The sequence below is a fragment of the Panicum virgatum genome, chromosome 4N (assembly GCF_016808335.1).
Source record: "Panicum virgatum strain AP13 chromosome 4N, P.virgatum_v5, whole genome shotgun sequence".
In the NCBI taxonomy this organism is placed as follows: Eukaryota; Viridiplantae; Streptophyta; class Magnoliopsida; order Poales; family Poaceae; genus Panicum; species Panicum virgatum.
Window position 1 is genome coordinate 20,750,885 of NC_053148.1, and position 18,168 is coordinate 20,769,052.

At 47.4% G+C, this 18,168-nt stretch overlaps 1 protein-coding gene across 1 annotated transcript; it reads left to right on the plus strand.

Moving 5' to 3' along the window:
• Positions 1–2,929: 2,929 nt before the first annotated feature.
• On the plus strand, positions 2,930–4,570 carry LOC120669225 (tyrosine N-monooxygenase-like). The gene has a single exon (XM_039949010.1). The coding sequence runs from the start codon at positions 2,930–2,932 to the stop codon at positions 4,568–4,570; it is 1,641 nt and encodes a 546-aa protein (XP_039804944.1).
• The last annotated feature ends 13,598 nt before the right edge of the window (positions 4,571–18,168 follow it).

Genomic DNA, 18,168 nt, shown 5'->3' on the forward strand with positions numbered 1-18,168 from the left:
CCCGATCAGGAAGGTGCAAACATGCTTTCGACAATTTGCCTACATGCACAAACACGTGTAAACATTAGTCCGAGCCGTGGTCGGCTCCCCGGGACGACTCTTGCATCGGCTTTAAAGAGCCGATCGAGTCCCGGTGTCAGATCAGATCCGCATACCTGGATATTAATAGATAAAGCAAATAACTGCAAAAACTACTTCAATTAGATCTAGTTAATCCAATCCACGACGGTAAAAGCTTCACTGCTAGATCAGAACATCTTACACGTAATTAGGCCTAACGAGCGTAATAGATAACCAAACCTTAACCAGTAAAGAGGCCTAAGAATAAGCGAAAGCCGATTCCCGGATCAATCCCTATTAAGATCAAATCAAAATTCACATGGAATCATAAGTACTTCAAATGGTTGTTTTTTAAATAATTAAATAACTCTCAAACCATTGCTCTAATGAAAAAGTGCATAACAAGAAAGTTGTATATCTCAAAAAACTGAACAAAAATGGTATTCACAAGTGTTTCATATGAGGCTGGGAAATAGGAGATAATTTTGATTTACAGTACTATCCCTGGAAAAATTAGAAATCGCGAACAAGTCCCTATCTTCATCCCCTTCCTCCCTCCTTCCCTGCACCGCGCCTACGGCCGGAGCCGTACGCCGGCGCTGCCACCTGGCTGGCCACACACTGAGCCCAACCCTGGCCAGCTGCCTTTCTCCGCCATCTTCCCAGACCGTCGCTTCCCTTAACCCCGAAGCAAACCCACAGCCCTGCTCCTGCTCGCCACGCTCGCCTCCCCTCCCCTGTGCGCAGGCCATGAGGATGGCCGCCGGCGCCACCTGTCCAGGCCACTTGGCCGTGCCTCAGTTCAAACCGCTACCGCGACCCCTATATGCATGAACCCGCCCTCCCTGGCACCACGAGCCACTGCCAAGCGCCCCCGCACACTCCCCTGCTCGCCACGGCGACTGCCATGGCCGACCGAGCTGCCACGGCCGTGCGCGCCTCCCCCAGCACCCGTCCTCCCCACCAAACTCGCCACCAGCTCGACCTCACCCTCCTCCCTTGCTTATATAAGGCAAAGCATGACGCCACGAGCGCGCCTAAGCCCCTGCCCGCCTAGAACGCTGCCGCCATCCCCTCCAACCCCGGCGAGCAGCAGCTCACTGTGGAGCCACTTCCCCACTCCCCCATTGCCCAATCCGAGCACGCCATCACCTCCCCCTCCACCTCTTGAAGCTCATGCACCCCTCCATCGCCACTCTTCCTCACCGGAGTGCCGCCTCCGCCGTACAGAACTGCCGCCGGCCGCCGGCCACCGTGGACCAGCCACCTCCGGCCATCCTCCTCCACAGTCGAGCCACGGAACATATGTACCTCACCCCAGTGAAGCTCCTCAGCCCCTTCTCCACCTGACCCGGCCACCGGAGCTCGCCGGAGCCGAGCTCCCATGGCCGCCAGCCACCTGCTCTCGCCGGCGAGCCGCCGCAGACAGCCCCCGCCCCCAACCCAGACATCTACAGGTTCGCCTCGTTCTCGTTCTCCTCCACCACTCAAACCTCGCCGCCGGCGATCACCAGCGCCGGAAACCCAGACCAAATTTGAACATGGAGTACCACATGTTGTATGTATTGGGTACAAAATTTTTTGAGGTCTACAATGGACAAAAATTAAATATTTGCCGATTGCCAGCGAAATGCACTCGGCAAAACAAACTTTGCCGAGTGCCTGCAAAAAACACTCGGTGAAGAGTCGGGTTTGCTGAGTGCCTGACGGCCGGCACTCGGCAAAAAGTTACAGCCGTCAGCCGGTTTGACGGCTGGCGCGTGCGGCGGCCACGCGCGTAAATTTTGCCAAGTGCCTGCCCCGCGGCACTCGGCAATGGTATTGTATGCCTAGTGTTGGACTTTTCCTGAGTGCCAGCACTCGTCAAAAATGAAATGTACCATGTGCCGAAGCTTTGCCGAGTGCCTGGGGCTCGGCACTCGGCAAAGATGTTGTTTGCCGAGTGCCCGTGGTTTGGCACTCGGCAAAGCACCGAGCGCTCGGCATATATGCCGTTTCCGGTTGTGCCCAAACGCATGTAGAAAATATCCTAGAAAATCTTTTAAAGACGTCGTCATTCTCTTCAAGAACAAATCCATATGCTGTTCACTAGTAGCAACACATTCCTGCTCTGTGAATTAATTTCACAGCTCTCTAATAAGTTTTATGTGGAAAATAGTCTAATCCGTGCATACCACAAATTCCAACAAAAAACATATCCATTACAGCTGGTAACTCGTGGCGCTGAAAACTTTGCCTCCAAAAAAACACTTGAAAACCTGAGGGTTATATATATATATATATATATATATATATATATATATATATATATATATATATATATATATATATATATATATATAAAAGATACCAAAAAAATAAAAGAAAATGATAACCACCGTTTAGGGCTTTAGGCCGAGACAATGTTATGTATTTAACCCAGACTTGCTATTGAGCTTTGTTTCCATACCATGTCAAGTCCTGCTACCGATGGATTAAAAGCCGGGCATGCATGCAGTTGCTACGGCGGACGAACTGCAGCAGTTGTTTGTTAAGCTATATATATTTCCAGACGAGATTGCAAGGCCACGCCCTAGGTGCCCAACTATTGCCAGCGAGGGCGCGAGCATGATTCACGAGGTTGAGGTCCCGTTTCTGCGATCCCCATCAACGTCTCATGAGTTGCTTGCTAGAGATAAGCACATGCATACGGTTCCCTTTTATTAATATTTACATGTGTCTCACGTGCGATCATATGCACGCTGCTCAGCCCCGGCTCAAGTGCCCTGCTTAAGGTCCCAACAGATAAGCAGCTGGTCTATTTATTGTAACTGAGAGTAGGCCGCAGCCGAATCAAGAGCTCATCATCGATCGAGCAGTAGCCAGTAACATGGTCATGGAGGCGGTGGCTGCTGCCTCCCCGTCGCTTGGACTTGGAGCCTCCTTGCCCAGCTCCTCCTCCATTGTCCTCCAACTTATACTGCTCATGGTGGTGCTAGTGTTCCTCGTTGTCCAAACCCTCGTGCCGCAGCGAAAGAGCACGTGCACCGCGCCGCTCCCGCCAGGGCCCACGCCGTGGCCCGTCGTCGGCAACCTCCCGGAGATGTTGCTCAGCGGCAAGCCTGCGTTCCAGTGGATCCACCACGTTCTAGAGAGGACGGGCAGCGGCATCGCATGTGTGAAGCTAGGCGGCGTCCATGTCATCCCCATCACCTGCCCCAATATCGCATGCGAGGTGCTCAAGAGGCAGGACACCAACTTCGCCTCCCGGCCGCTGACCTTCGCCTCTGAGACATTCAGCAGAGGCTACATGGGCGCCATAATGTCCCCCTACGGCGACCAGTGGAGGAAGATGCGACGCGTGCTCACCTCCGAGATCGTCTGCCCCTCCCGTCACAAGTGGCTCCACGACAAGCGCGCCGACGAGGCCAACAACCTCACCAGCTACGTCTACAACCTCGCCGGAGCGGGGTCCGGCGGCGCCGCCGTCGACGTCAGGCACGTGGCACGACACTACTGCGCAAACGTCGTCCGCCGCCTCGTCTTCGGCACGCGCTACTTCGGCGAGCCGCAGCCCGACGGCGGGCCTGGCCCGCTGGAGGTGCAGCACGTGGACGCAGTCTTCGCCTGCCTGGGGCTCCTCTACGCCTTCTGCGTCTCCGACTACCTGCCATGGCTGCTGGGCCTCGACCTCGACGGCCACGAGAAGATGGTCAGGGAGGCCATCGAGATGATGACCAGGCTGCCCGACGTGTTGATCGACGAGCGTTGGAGGCAGTGGAAGAGCGGAGGGAAGCAGGGGCTCGAGGACTTCCTCGACGTGCTCATAACCCTTGAGGATGCCGAGGCCAAGCCGGTGCTCACCATCGAGGAGGTCAAAGCTCTGTCGCAGGACATCACGTTCGCGGCTATGGACAACCCGTCCAATGCGGTGGAGTGGGCTCTAGCCGAAATGGTGAACAGCCCGGACATGCTGAAGAAGGCGGTGGAGGAGATCGACGGCGTCGTCGGCCGGGACCGGCTAGTGCAGGAGTCCGACATCCCGCGGCTCAACTACCTCAAGGCCTGCATCCGCGAGGCGTTCCGCCTCCACCCCGTCGTGCCGTTCAACGTACCCCACGTTGCGCTCGTCGACGCCACCGTTGCCGGCTACCACATCCCCAAGGGAAGCCACGTCATCCTTAGCCGCATTGGCCTCGGCCGCAACCCTGCCGTCTGGGACGACCCACTCCGCTTCAATCCCGACCGCCACATCCCGGTGGATCCGGCGAATGTCACGCTCACTGAGAACGACCTGCGGATCATCTCTTTCAGCACCGGTCGCCGCGGCTGCATCGCCACCTCGCTCGGTACAGCTATGACCGTCATGCTCTTTGCCAGGCTCTTGCAGGGGTTCTCCTGGAGAAAGCCGGCCGGGATGGCGGCCGTCGATCTCAGCGAGGGGAGACATGACATTTTCATGGCAAAGCCGCTGGTGCTGCACGCCGAGCCACGGCTGCCGGCGCACCTCTACTCGGCTACCTCTATGTAATTCATCCCTAGCTAGCTCAATGCTGATCAAGTTATCACTGGTGAGCCCGGCCTACCGCCATAGTTTGTGTTGTTAGTAATCCTGCGCTTATTTGGGTATTAGTTTGGTGTTGAATAAGCCAGCCCAGTGTCTTCAGGCTGAGCGTGTTTGTATATATCTCTGTATTGTAAACGTAATTGGATGGAGTAATTACATACTGCAGTTGGGTACATGTATATAGGAGAGAGGAGAAGCTATATATAGAGCCATGCGTTGCACAAGTACAAAATATAATACACGCTATCACTCCCCTGCAGTCTGAGGGGCAACATCACAAGTACAAAATATAATACAAGCTATCACTCCCCGCAGTCTGAGTGGCAGCATCGCAGATGTTCAGGCTGGATCCGAAGCTCCTGGAAGATAGAGGTCGGGAGGCCCTTGGTGAAGATATCAGCATACTAGGATATTGTCGGTACAAGGAGTACACAGACTTGATCGAGAGCAACACGATCTCGAACAAAGTGCAGGTCAACCTCCACACACTTGGTATGCGGGTGCTAAACCGGATTATTGGAGAGGTAGACAACACTTATGTTGTCACAGTAAACTATAATGCATAGCACGGCGAAGAGTGTGTACTGCCGCTAAGAGAGAAAAAGACCATCATCACCGCAGGTAACAGAGACTTCGCAGGAAGTGATGAAGCGACCCATATGTCATAGAGAACACTTGTTGAAGTGTTGCAATATTACGTTGGAGAAGACCACCAAGAGACAATGCAGTAAGAACAATATCATCAACATATAGTAGGAGACAAGACCACATCAGAACCCCAATGATAGGCGAACAACAACAATATAATATGTATGACTTTGTCGCGATAAATCCAAGTGAGAGGAGGTTGGAGGCAAACAACAGTTTTGCCATGCTCGTGGAGCATGCTTCAATCCATAGAGAGACTTATTCAATGGACAGACATAATCCGGATGAGAGGGATCTGCAAAACCAGAGGCTGCACACTGTGGACAGTTTCTATGAGAGTGCCATGTACTAGTGCAATTTTGACGTCCAATTGATGAATAGGCTAATCATGAGAGTGTGCCACTGAAAGTACAGCCCGAACTATAGCCGGTTTGATAACTTGACAGAGAATCTCATCAAAATCGATGCGTTGATGATGTTGAGTGAAACCCCGTAGAACCCATCCGGCCTTATAACGATCAAGAGAGCCATCAGCAAGAACCTTGTGTCGAAAAATCCACATGTTGGGATAGCACACGCAACCGAACATGCGAAGGTGTGCATAGGTCAGTTGGGCAGAGTGTAGAGGGTATAGTGCAGGAGCTGATTAAGAAGATATAGTGCAGTATGAACGGGCGGCCACGATTAACTGAGGTGGGCCGCCGGCCTGCCCGCCTCCGAGGTGATTTTTAAAGGTCCTGATAAATCATATTTTGTAGTAGTGCCATTAAACTAGAGTAAGGCTTGCTTGAAATAAAAGGGTGCGCAAGATATTGTTCACGGTGCCGATGCAGCGCTCAGCCTGCCGTTTTGCTGGGAGGCATAGGGGCACAACATGTGTATGATAACACCATGAGTAAGAAAGAATGTGCGGGCCAAGGAGTTGTCAAACTCGTGGCCATTGTCGCACTGGACGCTCTTAATGGTGGTACCAAACTGTGTGTGAACATAACAAATGAATAGAAATTTTGAAAAACGTCTCGGATTTAAGGCGAACAGGAAAGGTCCATGTATAATGTGAACAATCATCAAGTATCACGAGATAATACTTGTATCCCGAAACATTAGCAATAAGTGATGTCCATATGTCACAATATATTAAATCAAACTTATGAAGACCTCGTCAACACCAGTCATCACCATTGATATACTAACAATTGGCTCATTATTGAAACCATCGGCTAACTGCCTGCACCGGCCTTCTAAGTATAGTACTGCCGGTTTCAAAAAATGAAATCCTCCAAGTTTCTTCTGCAGTCCAATCAGTGGCAGCCGATGAAAGTATTCTCACGGCCGATGCAGTCAGCTGGCTTGCTGATCAACTTTTTTCAATACATTTCAATAGCCGATATGCTCTCAACAGCCGATGTACTAATACATTTCACCAGCCGATGACATAATAATGCTTTAAAATAGCTGATACACTTTCCACTACCGATAGATATCGGCTGTCTTCATGTGCGAATCGGTCCTTTTTTTAATAGACTCCATTGGAACATCTTTCTTCTTTCAGCCCTTTAATTGCTTTACCGTAAATATTTTAAACATGTGCAGCTCCAATACTGAGTCATGTCGCCGTCCCGTGATTTATTCTTCGCCATATTGATCGACTTTCCTCGTCAATACTCCACCAGGGTACAGTGTACACCCATTACATCGAATGTCTCCATGGATAGCTATAACTAGCCGATGTGTACATTCTGAGCAATGTTTATCACCAGATGTCTTGGATAAATGCAACCAATCGTGCTCTTTCTCCTTTGACCAACCGATTAAAAGAACAAAATGTGTTTCACATTGTTATTACATCGGCTTCGCAATGTTTAAATAATCACATCGGCTTCACATTGTTTAAATAATCACAGCCAATGTACTAATATTTCACTATCAGCTGATGCGTCAATCAACCAATGTAATAAAGTAGCCAATTAATCTTTCAAACATCCGATCGGCCAAGAGGCCGATGTAGCAATATGCACTACGTGATTCCAATTGTTTGCCGTGTGCCAGCGGAACACGGCAAAGGTAGGAATACACACGGCAAAATGTTTACCGTGCGCAACACATGGCAAACCACGCACGGCATAGATCGGCAGGCAAAGGGAACATTTTACTGTGTGTATTTTTACGCCCACGGCAAACAAATTTCAGAAAAGAAACCTAGCCACACCTTTCGCCACCACTGTCTACCGCCGCCTTGCCCGCGGCCGCGCCGCCTGGAGCTCGCACCGCCGGAGGTCGCACCGCCGCTGCCGGAGCTCGCGCAGCGCCATCTGCTGCTGCCTCGCCCGTGGCCCCTCCGCCTAGAGCTCAAGCTGCGCCGGAGCTCGCGCCGCCGCTGCCGAACCTCGCGCCACCACTGCTGAAGCTCACGCCGTGCCGTCCACCGCCACCTCACCCGCGACCCTGCCGCCTGGAGCTTGTGCCAGAGTCGCATCGTGCCTGGAGCTCGCTGCCGGTGGAGGGGCGGTCCCAGTACATCGCCGCCTTGCCCGCGGCCGCGCCGCCTGGAGCTCGCACCGCCGGAGGTCTCACCGCCGCTGCCGGAGCTCGCGCAGCGCCATCTGCTGCCGCCTCGCCCGTGGCCCCTCCGCCTAGAGCTCAAGCTGCGCCGGAGCTCGCGCCGCCGCTGCCGAACCTCGCGCCACCACTGCTGAAGCTCACGCCGTGCCGTCCACCGCCACCTCACCCGCGACCCTGCCACCTGGAGCTTGCGCCGGAGTCGCATCGTGCCTGGAGCTCGCTGCCGGTGGAGGGGCGGTCCCAGTACACCGCCGCTTGCTTCTTGCCCCGCCGCTACTCCTCACTACCAGTGAGGGGCGAGCAGCGGGCGGAGGGGAGAGGAGGCAGAGGAGGGGCTGCCCGTCCTGGCCTGAGGAGGCAAGAGAGGAGGTAGGGGAGGGAGGTGGCGAGGAGGCACGAGAGGAGGGGGCGGTTGCAGAACTGAGGGAGGAGGGTGCCGGCATGGAGGGGGGAGGGAGGGAGGCGGCAAGGAGATAGGAGAGGAGGCGGCGTATCTGAGGGAGGAGGGTGCCAGTTAAGTTTTTTAGGTGGTTGTTTATGTGCCGCGTGCTTTAGATCTGGGCACACGGCAAACCTTCGTTGTGTGCCTCAGATCTGGGGCGCACGGCAAACGTCCCCTTTTGTCATGTGCTCATGTTTTGTCGTGTGCTTCTTGCCTAGGAACACGGCAAATGTCGTCTTTGCTGCATGTTATGTTTTTACCGTGCATTCTTGGTTCAACAACACGGCAAAAAATAAGTTTGCCGCATGCCCGAAAATTTGCACACGGCAAAAGTTTGGACACACGGCAAACAGACCGTTTCCGATAGTGATGAGTCGATATCGAGGATTAAATAATTGGCTATATATCCAATGTCCTGATAGATAAATGGTTGTACGAACCAATCGGTAGTGATGCAAAATATTTAATCCAGACTCGATTGATTAAAGTATACATCAATGGAGTTCCGATCTCTACTTATCGGCTAACACTCCAATAAAACATTAGCATGAACTTATCCACTTGACAAGACTTCAATCACAAAAAACAATATAGAAAATCGGACCAAACCAAGCCAGTACCAGATTGCTCTTAATAATCTGATCTCAATAAGTTGATAAATCTGTCTAATATGATGGATACAAAAAATCTATCTAAAACATCATTGCGATTGTAGAGATATATAAATTAAGATAAGATCAGACCTAACCGAGATAGTCCCAACTAAACTGATGCGTCTCTAAACACAATGCAAATAAAGATAAATCTGAAATATCAGATAGGCAAGAACATCAACCGAACCGAAGCAATCCAAGAGATTGAAGCAATGCAGCCTTGAATCATACCAATGTAGCCGATACAACTGCTCGAGCCAGTGAAACTTAGGTCTTACCGCTTCGCCAAATATCTAAGCGATGCAGCACCGCGGCAGATGCCAAGTTTCATCGGTGATAAAAACCTCGGGAAAGAGAATGGTGAAGCGCTGAAAGTTGTAATTGATTGAAAGATGGTTTTTACAATAGCCGGGGTTTATTTCTACCCTAGGCTGACACAAAACTTGCCTAAGAAGAAATATCTAAACAAAACACGCCTAAAAAGAAAAATATAAAAAGTAGTATTACAATACACGGACTCAAATTTCCCTTTTTTGCAGAGTCACGTCCCATGAAAATTCCTTGCTGACATTGGTTTCCTTCCATATATTCCAAGGGCCCTGAAATTACAAAATTTTGATGCAAACAATATGCATCCATTTATGCATTTCAGTGGCCGAAACACCAGACAGTTGAGCCCGAGCCCATGGTCAAATTTATGCTTGAGCCAGAAGAAAACCAAGGCAAGCAGCTACGCATAATTCCTTGTGCCTACTTAATTTGATTTAGTTTAGTTATCTCACTTATTGGGTATTTATTGATATGTATTATGATTATTTATTGCATTGTTGTACCTACTTTCTTACATTATCCTTCCTTGATTTGTTTATCTGGATCCTTCATCCTTGTCACACGATAGTTTGATGAACTACTTAATTGACTAGATGCTTAGCCATTCTTCGATTTGTTTTATAACTTGAAAGGAAAGTATGGAGTAGGGTCACACTACACTCACTTGACTATTCTTTTTTTTTTGAGCGAATGACTGTGGGGGAGTTTCTCACAAAAAAATTTATAAAATAAACAAGAAAAGAAAGTTACTTACAGAGAGGAAAAAAGGAACAAAGCAAGATGAAGAATATACAGAGGAAGGTTACAACATCGACTGTAGCCACTGAATAATACAAGCACCCATATCCTCTCTAACTCTCACAAGCTGGAGATACACCTGATCTTTAAATGGCCAAGTCCAAAGATGCACGGTAGGAGAGCCATGATCAAAGATTTTTGAATTGCGTAGATTCCAGATTTCCCAAGCGGCAATAATGAAAATCTCCATGAAAAAGGGGATGCCAGAGGTTGCCATCTTGTTAATGACTCGGTGTTGTCGGCCAAAACCCACCGGCGAGTAGCGACAGGCAACACGAAGAGCCGGGAGGCTGACGGGGCGCTGGCTGGCACCGGTCCCTTGGTCAACGGCCCAGATCCTGGCACACACCGAAGCTTCCGGAGATGCAGGGCGTGCCACCTAACCTATACTCGATCAGGAAGGTGCAAACGTGCTTTCGACGATTTGCCTACATGCACAAACACGTGTAAACATTAGTCCGAGCCGTGGTCGGCTCCCCGGGACGACTCTTGCATCGGCTTTAAAGAGCCGATCAAGTCCCGGTGTCAGATCAGATCTGCATATCTGGATATTAATAGATAAAGCAAATAACTGCAAAAACTACTTCAATTAGATCTAGTTAATCCAATCCACGACGGTAAAAGCTTCGCTGTTAGATCGGAACATCCTACACGTAATTAGGCCTAACGAGCGTAATAGATAACCAAACCTTAACCAGAAAAGAGGCCTAAGAATAAGCGAAAGTCGATTCCCGGATCAATCCCTATTAAGATCAAAGCAAAGCATCTAATACGTCGCCGGATCATCCAACCCGTTTGCAAGGCCTAACCTAGCAGATATTAAGCTGATTCTTAAGTATAAGAACAAACCATAACAGATTAGATCTACTAGATAGAAAAGAAGCAGGGTGTTATCTCTACGCGACTAACTCTATGCAACGAGAATTAGCGAAAGATTAATACGTGGTCACGCAGAGATAACATGATATTCGTAGATGATAAACAACAAGAGCATGATAGATCTACTAAAGGTCATGCTACGAACATCAGGATAACTAGCACTATTCGCCATAAAAATGCTTCAGTACGAGTAATACCAAGGTAAAAGCAAGAACAATGCCGCCCTGATCACAAGAAGTGATCAGGGCAGCATGGCGCTTACTTGGATGAAACTCTAGAATTAGGGGTGGCGGTGCGCCGAGAATTGTTGTTGCGAGACGTGATGTCGTTCTTTTTCTACGAATGTCATAGGGTACATATTTATAGTCTTGTAGACTTGACGACCAAGTTAAACAAAACCTAGTCCAATACGAAAACTAATCTATCTCTAATGATTACAGATAAAGAGAGCCCATCGGCTCCCGACGCACACAGATAAGAAGAGCCCATCGGCTCTTGGCATGGACCACAATCGCCTCTTCCCTGGACAATCTGTATAGGCCCATCGGCAGCTTCGGCCCATATCCTTCTCGACCAAATTCTGGTGGTAACACAGCCGATTCACAAGCCTTCTTTAATTTTCGCACTAAGCCCAACTTGCTCTCGGCCTATTAATTAACCCTGTTAATTTATGGCGATAACACATGCCCCCCAAGTTTCAAAGTATGAATGCTTTGAAACTTTGTATACTCAACGCCTCAATCTGCATGATAGACTCAGCGCCTCGGCTCTTCTGATGCTGCTCTTCTGATAGCTGATGCTTTACTGATAGCCAACGCAAAGAGACGAATCGACTTTACTCCTCCTGCTAAATAACTTGGATCTTTTGAATAGAAAATAACTTGGATCTTTTGAACAGAAAATAACTTCACTCCTCAAATGATTCTCTCAAATCGCTCAATATGTATGATTCCTTACCAAAGCATTATATTGCCTCCTTTCTCCCTATCTCTAGTATGACTTTTTGTGGAGTTCAGGGTAGGGAATGAAGAGGTAGCATACTCGGGCCGCACATGTTGCAAAGTCAAAAACTGGATCCAATAGAGAATGCAAGTCATACAATCAGATCAAGATGTGCATGTGTGTGGAATTTTTGTGGCTAGAACTCTCATCCCCCTTTTGCAAAACTCTCCCTTTTATCTTTTGCTGAGATATGAGATGTCTTTCATTTTTCTTTCTTCTCTTTTTTTTTCTTCTCATGCTTTTTGGGGCACGCACATTTATATTTTTTTCTTTTTTTTTACATAGCCCAAATCTTTCTACATGATGAATATAAAGAGTTCTGTCAAAAAAAGAATGGAGCATTTTTTATGGATGGAAGGCATATACTTGTGTAACTTCCAGTGTAGAAGTCAGCATATGAGTGGTTGAGTACATGGAGTGTACGTGATCTTGATCTTAAAAATATGAAGCGAATCTCACAAGGATCACAAAGAATTTGACAATGCTCAATGCAAACACAAGCAGCATATGTATAAAGGTTTTAAATGTTTATATATGGCTCTGGTAGGAATTTAGCATATCACTGAGGAGCTAAGCTATTTAAATTCAAAATTCCCAAATATTTTGCAGTAAGAAATAAATTTTGCTCGTCATACTGGTATCAGTAGTGTTGGCGGCATCGGCAATTTGTTGGTGATCTCCTATAGCTTCCCGATACTCTCAACAATTGGTCAATAGAATAGATCCCGCTCTTTTTTTATATGCTGGAGGTGATGCAACGCATCGGCTTTCCTTAATGTTACTATTCCCGGAGGTGATGGCAACGCATCGGCTTTCCTCACTATCCCTTGAGGTGATGGATTTCAACTCAACGTGTTGACATTTTATAATACAGCCAGATGGATTTCATCGGCTCTTGTTATTCACCTTCCCACACGCTCGTGAAATATTTCTTGAGGTGCTGGCCATTGACGGCTACAGGAAACTTGACACTGTCTAATTCTTCAAGCATGTACACATTTCCAGGCAGGACTTGATCAACCTTGTACGGCCCATGCCAAGTTGGAGACCATTTACCATACTTCCTATCTTTAGTTCGCAATGCTAGCATTAAATTTGTCAACCAATGTGGGGTTATTATTCGGGCGAGAATTCCGATCACCACAAGACTATGGAAATCGAGCAAACCAGAAGAACAACAACACGCCGTGCCTCCACATCAGAAGGAAATGCTATGGACAGAACTCATGGATATGTTCACTCTTCCTGAAGGAGTTGACGAAGAACTTGTGAAGAAATGTGCCTTTAAAAAGATGGCCCTTGCCTTGCAGGTTTCAAGAAGAAGTTGTACACCAATTACATCAAGAAGGATAAGGAGCCGAACTGGGACGATCTTCCTCAAGTTAAACCACACTGGGAGGAGTTCAAACAATACAAACTTTCAGAGGAAACCCAAGAAAAATCCCAACAGGCCAAGGAGAATGCAGCAAATAAGAAGTACAGCCACCACCTTGGGGCTGGAGGGTACAAGAAGGCAATAAAGAAATGGCAGAAGATGGAGCAGGACCTTATGGACAGAGGCATCAGACCGACAACTTGGGATTGGCTGGATAGATCCAAGTCGTGGTTATTTGCTAATGGCGTGACACTAAACCAGTTGGATGGAACTTTGGTCGTGCCCAAGCATATGCAAGAAGTGTCCCGCGATCTGGTCGCTGCAATAGATGAGGCCCAACAATGAACATTCCAGCCTCAAATGGAGAATGATGAGCTGATAAGGGCATTAAAGAATCCGGAACACCCTGGACGAGCCCGCGTGATGAGGACATGACTAATACGCATATGACCAAGGCCCAAGCGAAGATAGAGTTCAAAGCCCAATCCACATTGAAGTCCGATTTATTCGCGAGTCCGGTTCGGACTGTAGGAGCAGGCCTCACGAAAACGGACGCCCAGGCCACATACGGGCTCCGTTTTGGGTGTTCTATATATCGTTGGAAAGCTATGGAGATAAGCTTTCCAACCCAACTCATCCCATATCAAAATACGCTCGGAGTCAATGGGAATCGTCGAAACAACATGACGACCAGAATCTGCCTGGATGCAGCGACGCCAGTTTTTGGGCCCGAAGGCCTTGTACTCCCTAGGGTTGCCCGGCCACCCCCTTGGCCGCCCCCCTAGCCTCTCTCTTCTATATACATAGCAGCCGTCATTAGGTTACTTGGGTTTTGCTTAGATTATTCTGTCGAGAACAGTTTCGCCGCCGTGTCGGTTTGTGAGACCCCAACTTGAGATTAATCTTTCATCTACAGAGTCACTTCAATTGAGCTGCGTTCTTTCGAGTTCTTGCTTGTGTTCTTCGTTGCGCTTGCAGGGATTAGCCTTCTTGGCGAGGTCAACCGGGTTGTGACACGGTTGATAACCAGAGGAGTTGTGGTGCTAAGATTGCTGGATTCGGGTCTTAGGATCTGAAGCCGGATCGGTGTGTCTCACTCCGCCTACAACGAGAGTTATCCAGAACCTGACGGAAGATCGGGAACCCACGTCCCCATTATTTGGTATTCAGAGACTCAGGTTTACTGTCAGGTTTCACATCTATCTTTAGTTTCATCAATTTCGCCATTGTCCCACAGTCCACCAAAAAGCCCTGGAAAATTTTGTGTTCGTGCTGTTTTCCCATCCCATTAGCCCTTTTAAGCCATCATATTTTGATATCGGAGTCTGCATCATTGAGTTTGTGTCCATAGTCGTAGTCTTGTTGCTGGTTTAGATCGAGTTCTTAAATTGGTTTGAGTTTTGCATCGTGTCACCGTGTCCTTTTCCATCCCGTCAGCACGTCCGGTTCGGACTTGTCTCTGTCCAGTTCGGTATTTTTTTGATATCTCTCGCATACGAACTCGGATTTTTGTGTTCTAGTACTTTCTGGAAAGCTTATGAAATTATCAACAACTTTATCAATTGTGAGAATTCCAGAAAATGTAGTTATCTGCGCCTAATCTGTATTGGAAGTCAATCTGTTAGTGACCAAGAAATTTCTGAGTAGCCTGTATTTCGGGGTGAATATCTTCTACTTCCTTTATCCAAAAGAGACTTTCCATATATTGCAAAGAAAGAGAAAAGGAGGATCTACAACTTTTGTGTTGTAAGTTTTCGTGTTTGAGATCTCTAAATTTGTCAAACAGCCTGTATAAGTTGTGTAGCAAATCTGTAATTTACAGACAACAATTTTGTGATAGTGTGGAGTTGTCTCTTGCTCTTGTGCCACTTTTGAATAGAAAAAGAAAGAAAGAAAAAGGCAAGTGCATAAAAAATGCCGCACAAAAAAAAAGAAAAAAAATCAGAAGTGCTTGCATCCTTTTGTGTCCTTTGTGCTTGGTATATGTCGCTTGCTTGCTTGAACTAGTTCTAGGAACACGTTGAGGCCAGCAACATTGATAAGTACTTTGGATATTTATTCAATTTTTGCTATCTAATTTTCAATTGTGCTAATCCTTGCTACTAAATAAAGCCCCCCGAAGCTCCACATATTACTTCAGATCAGTACACCCAGAGGATCTTGCAATCTTGGTACCACTTCCTCACAGGTATCATGAACCAGCCACCGGTTGTACCATCCTCTGCTTTGCATTGGTAAGAACACTTGTAAGAGCTTGGTAAGACGTGCGAGATTGTGTTTCCACCATCCACATCCACATATAGTAGTTGATAGGGATAACCTTTTGTGTTTTCTCTTGTCTACTTACTAACAATGTCAGGAAACACTGAGATTGCTCAACGAGTGTTGAGTTCTCAAATGGAGAAAGTGGAGCAAAATCAATTCAACAATTTGTTCCAGACTTTCTTTGCCGTGATGGAACGACGTTGCCGAGTCATCATTGATGGTGAGACTTGCAACAACCTTGCAAGCTTAGCGCTGGTCGAGAAGCTTGGTCTGACCACAAAGCCACATCCACATCCATACTACATGCAATGGGTAAATTCTTACGATAAGATTAAGGTAACTGAAATTGCACATATTGAATTTAGCATTGGTTTTTACAAGAGTAGTGCTGATTTTGATATAGTACCCATGCAAGCATGTCAATTATTGCTAGGAACGCCATGGATTAATATAAATGATGTGGTACATAAAAAGGTTGCTAATAGATATTCTTTCAACTACAATGGAAGAAAAATTACACTTAAATCTATGACCGCAACTGAAATTTTAGAAGCCGATCTTGAAAGAGCAGAGAGAAGAAAGAATGAGCCTTTTAGAAAAGAATAGATTATTTCAGATGTTACAGTGCTTTCCTCTAAATATGATTTTGTACAAATTAAAGATATCGCTTTGTCTTCTGTTGGACCTAATATTTTGCAGCATGTATCTAAAATAGAAGACAAGGTGATAGAGAAGGAACAGGTAATTGTCTCAGGTAAGAGCTCTCTTGATGTGCTGAAATTGTCCACCACTCATGTTATAATAGAGCAACATTTAGTGGACACCAAATCTGAATTGACTTTGTCACATGATAAATATTCTACTAAATTTTGTGATAAAGAAGAGTTGTGTGATAGTTCTATCTTTATCCCTGTGCCACAACTTGTGAAGGAAACTGATCCTTTTATTTTGGAACCAAAGACTTATGCTAAAAATAAACATTTGATTCCAATTGCTACAGAAAAGGATGAAAGGACATTGTTGTCTTCTTTAAATACTTTGGATTATATAGAGTTTGATACTTTGTGTGCACTTAGTAGTTTGGAGGAGAAATTTAAATGTGTTGGATTGCCATGGTTATCTCGATGTACATATCACTTTATTGGCAATTATAATTGTAAAGGAGAGTACATGGTGCATCGTGTTTATATATGTTCAAATCTGAAATCTCCTTTTGCTGTGCTACAATTTGATGAAAAAGTGGGCTATTTTAAGATTAATCCTATCACGCAGAGTTCCTCTTGTTCTTCTTTGTTTATTTTGTCACAACAGGTTCAATTTCAAGAAGGGGAGCAACGCAGGATCATGTCAAGAATGAGAACAACTACTTCCGCAAGCATCAGCGACTTTGAGTCGAGGACGACTCAAAACCAAGAAGGGGAGAATGATGAGGACATGACCAATACGTATATGACCAAGGCCCAAGCGAAGATAGAGTTCAAAGCCCAATCCACATTGAAATCTGATTTATTCGCGAGTCCAGTTCGGACTGCAGGAGCAGGCCTCACGAAAATGGACGCCTAGGCCACATACGGGCTCCGTTTTGGGTGTTCTATATATCGTTGGAAAGCTAAGGAGATAAGCTTTCCAACCCAACTGATCCCATATCAAAATACGCTCGGAGTCGATGGGAATCGTAGAAACAACATGACGACCAGAATCTGTCTGGATGCAGCGACGCCAGTTTTTGGGCCCGAAGGCCTTGTACTCCCTAGGGTTGCCCGGCCACCCCCTTGGCCGCCCCCCTAGCCTCTCTCTTCTATATACACAGCAGTCGTCATTAGGTTACTTGGGTTTTGCTTAGATTATTCTGTCGAGAACAGTTTCGCCGCCGTGTCGGTTTGTGAGACCCCAACTTGAGATTAATCTTTCATCTACAGAGTCACTTCAATTGAGCTGCGTTCTTTCGAGTTCTTGCTTGTGTTCTTCGTTGCGCTTGCAGGGATTAGCCTTCTTGGCGAGGTCAACCGGGTTGTGACACGGTTGATAACCAGAGGAGTTGTGGTGCTAAGATTGCTGGATTCGGGTCTTAGGATCTGAAGCCGGATCGGTGTGTCTCACTCCGCCTACAACGAGAGTTATCCAGAACCTGACGGAAGATCGGGAACCCACGTCCTCATTACCGCGGCATCGGCGTGGTCCCATGGAAAGTTGCTTGGGCCGGAGATTCCTCTTACAAGACTCACCGAAAGAGCAAAGCCGAACAAGAAGAGAAACTCCGTGCCATACAAGAAGAGATGAACAGGAAGGTTGCATCCCTGGAATCTCAGATGGACGCCAGGGTCAATGAGGCAATTGTGCTAGCTCTGAGCCAAAGGGGCACTGCTGGTTTCACCCGGATGTTGTGATAAGCCCGGCCTCTCAGCGACGCAGCAGCTGTGCATCCACGGCTGCGCCCGACGTACAAGCTGAACAGCAACCCCAGATTGAGCCAACGGCGGTAGATGACCAGAGGTATCCAGTGGATGATGTCACCATACCGACATCGTACGAGCTTCATGTGTGAGCAAAGAATATATCCATTCATGTCGCATACGGGTCAGCCCTGCCCCTGAATCCTTGTACTACA

Excerpts from the sequence above, each read along its gene's own strand:
- LOC120669225 (XM_039949010.1), top strand. The coding sequence starts at position 2,930 with ATGGTCATGGAGGCGGTGGCTGCTGCCTCCCCGTCGCTTGGACTTGGA.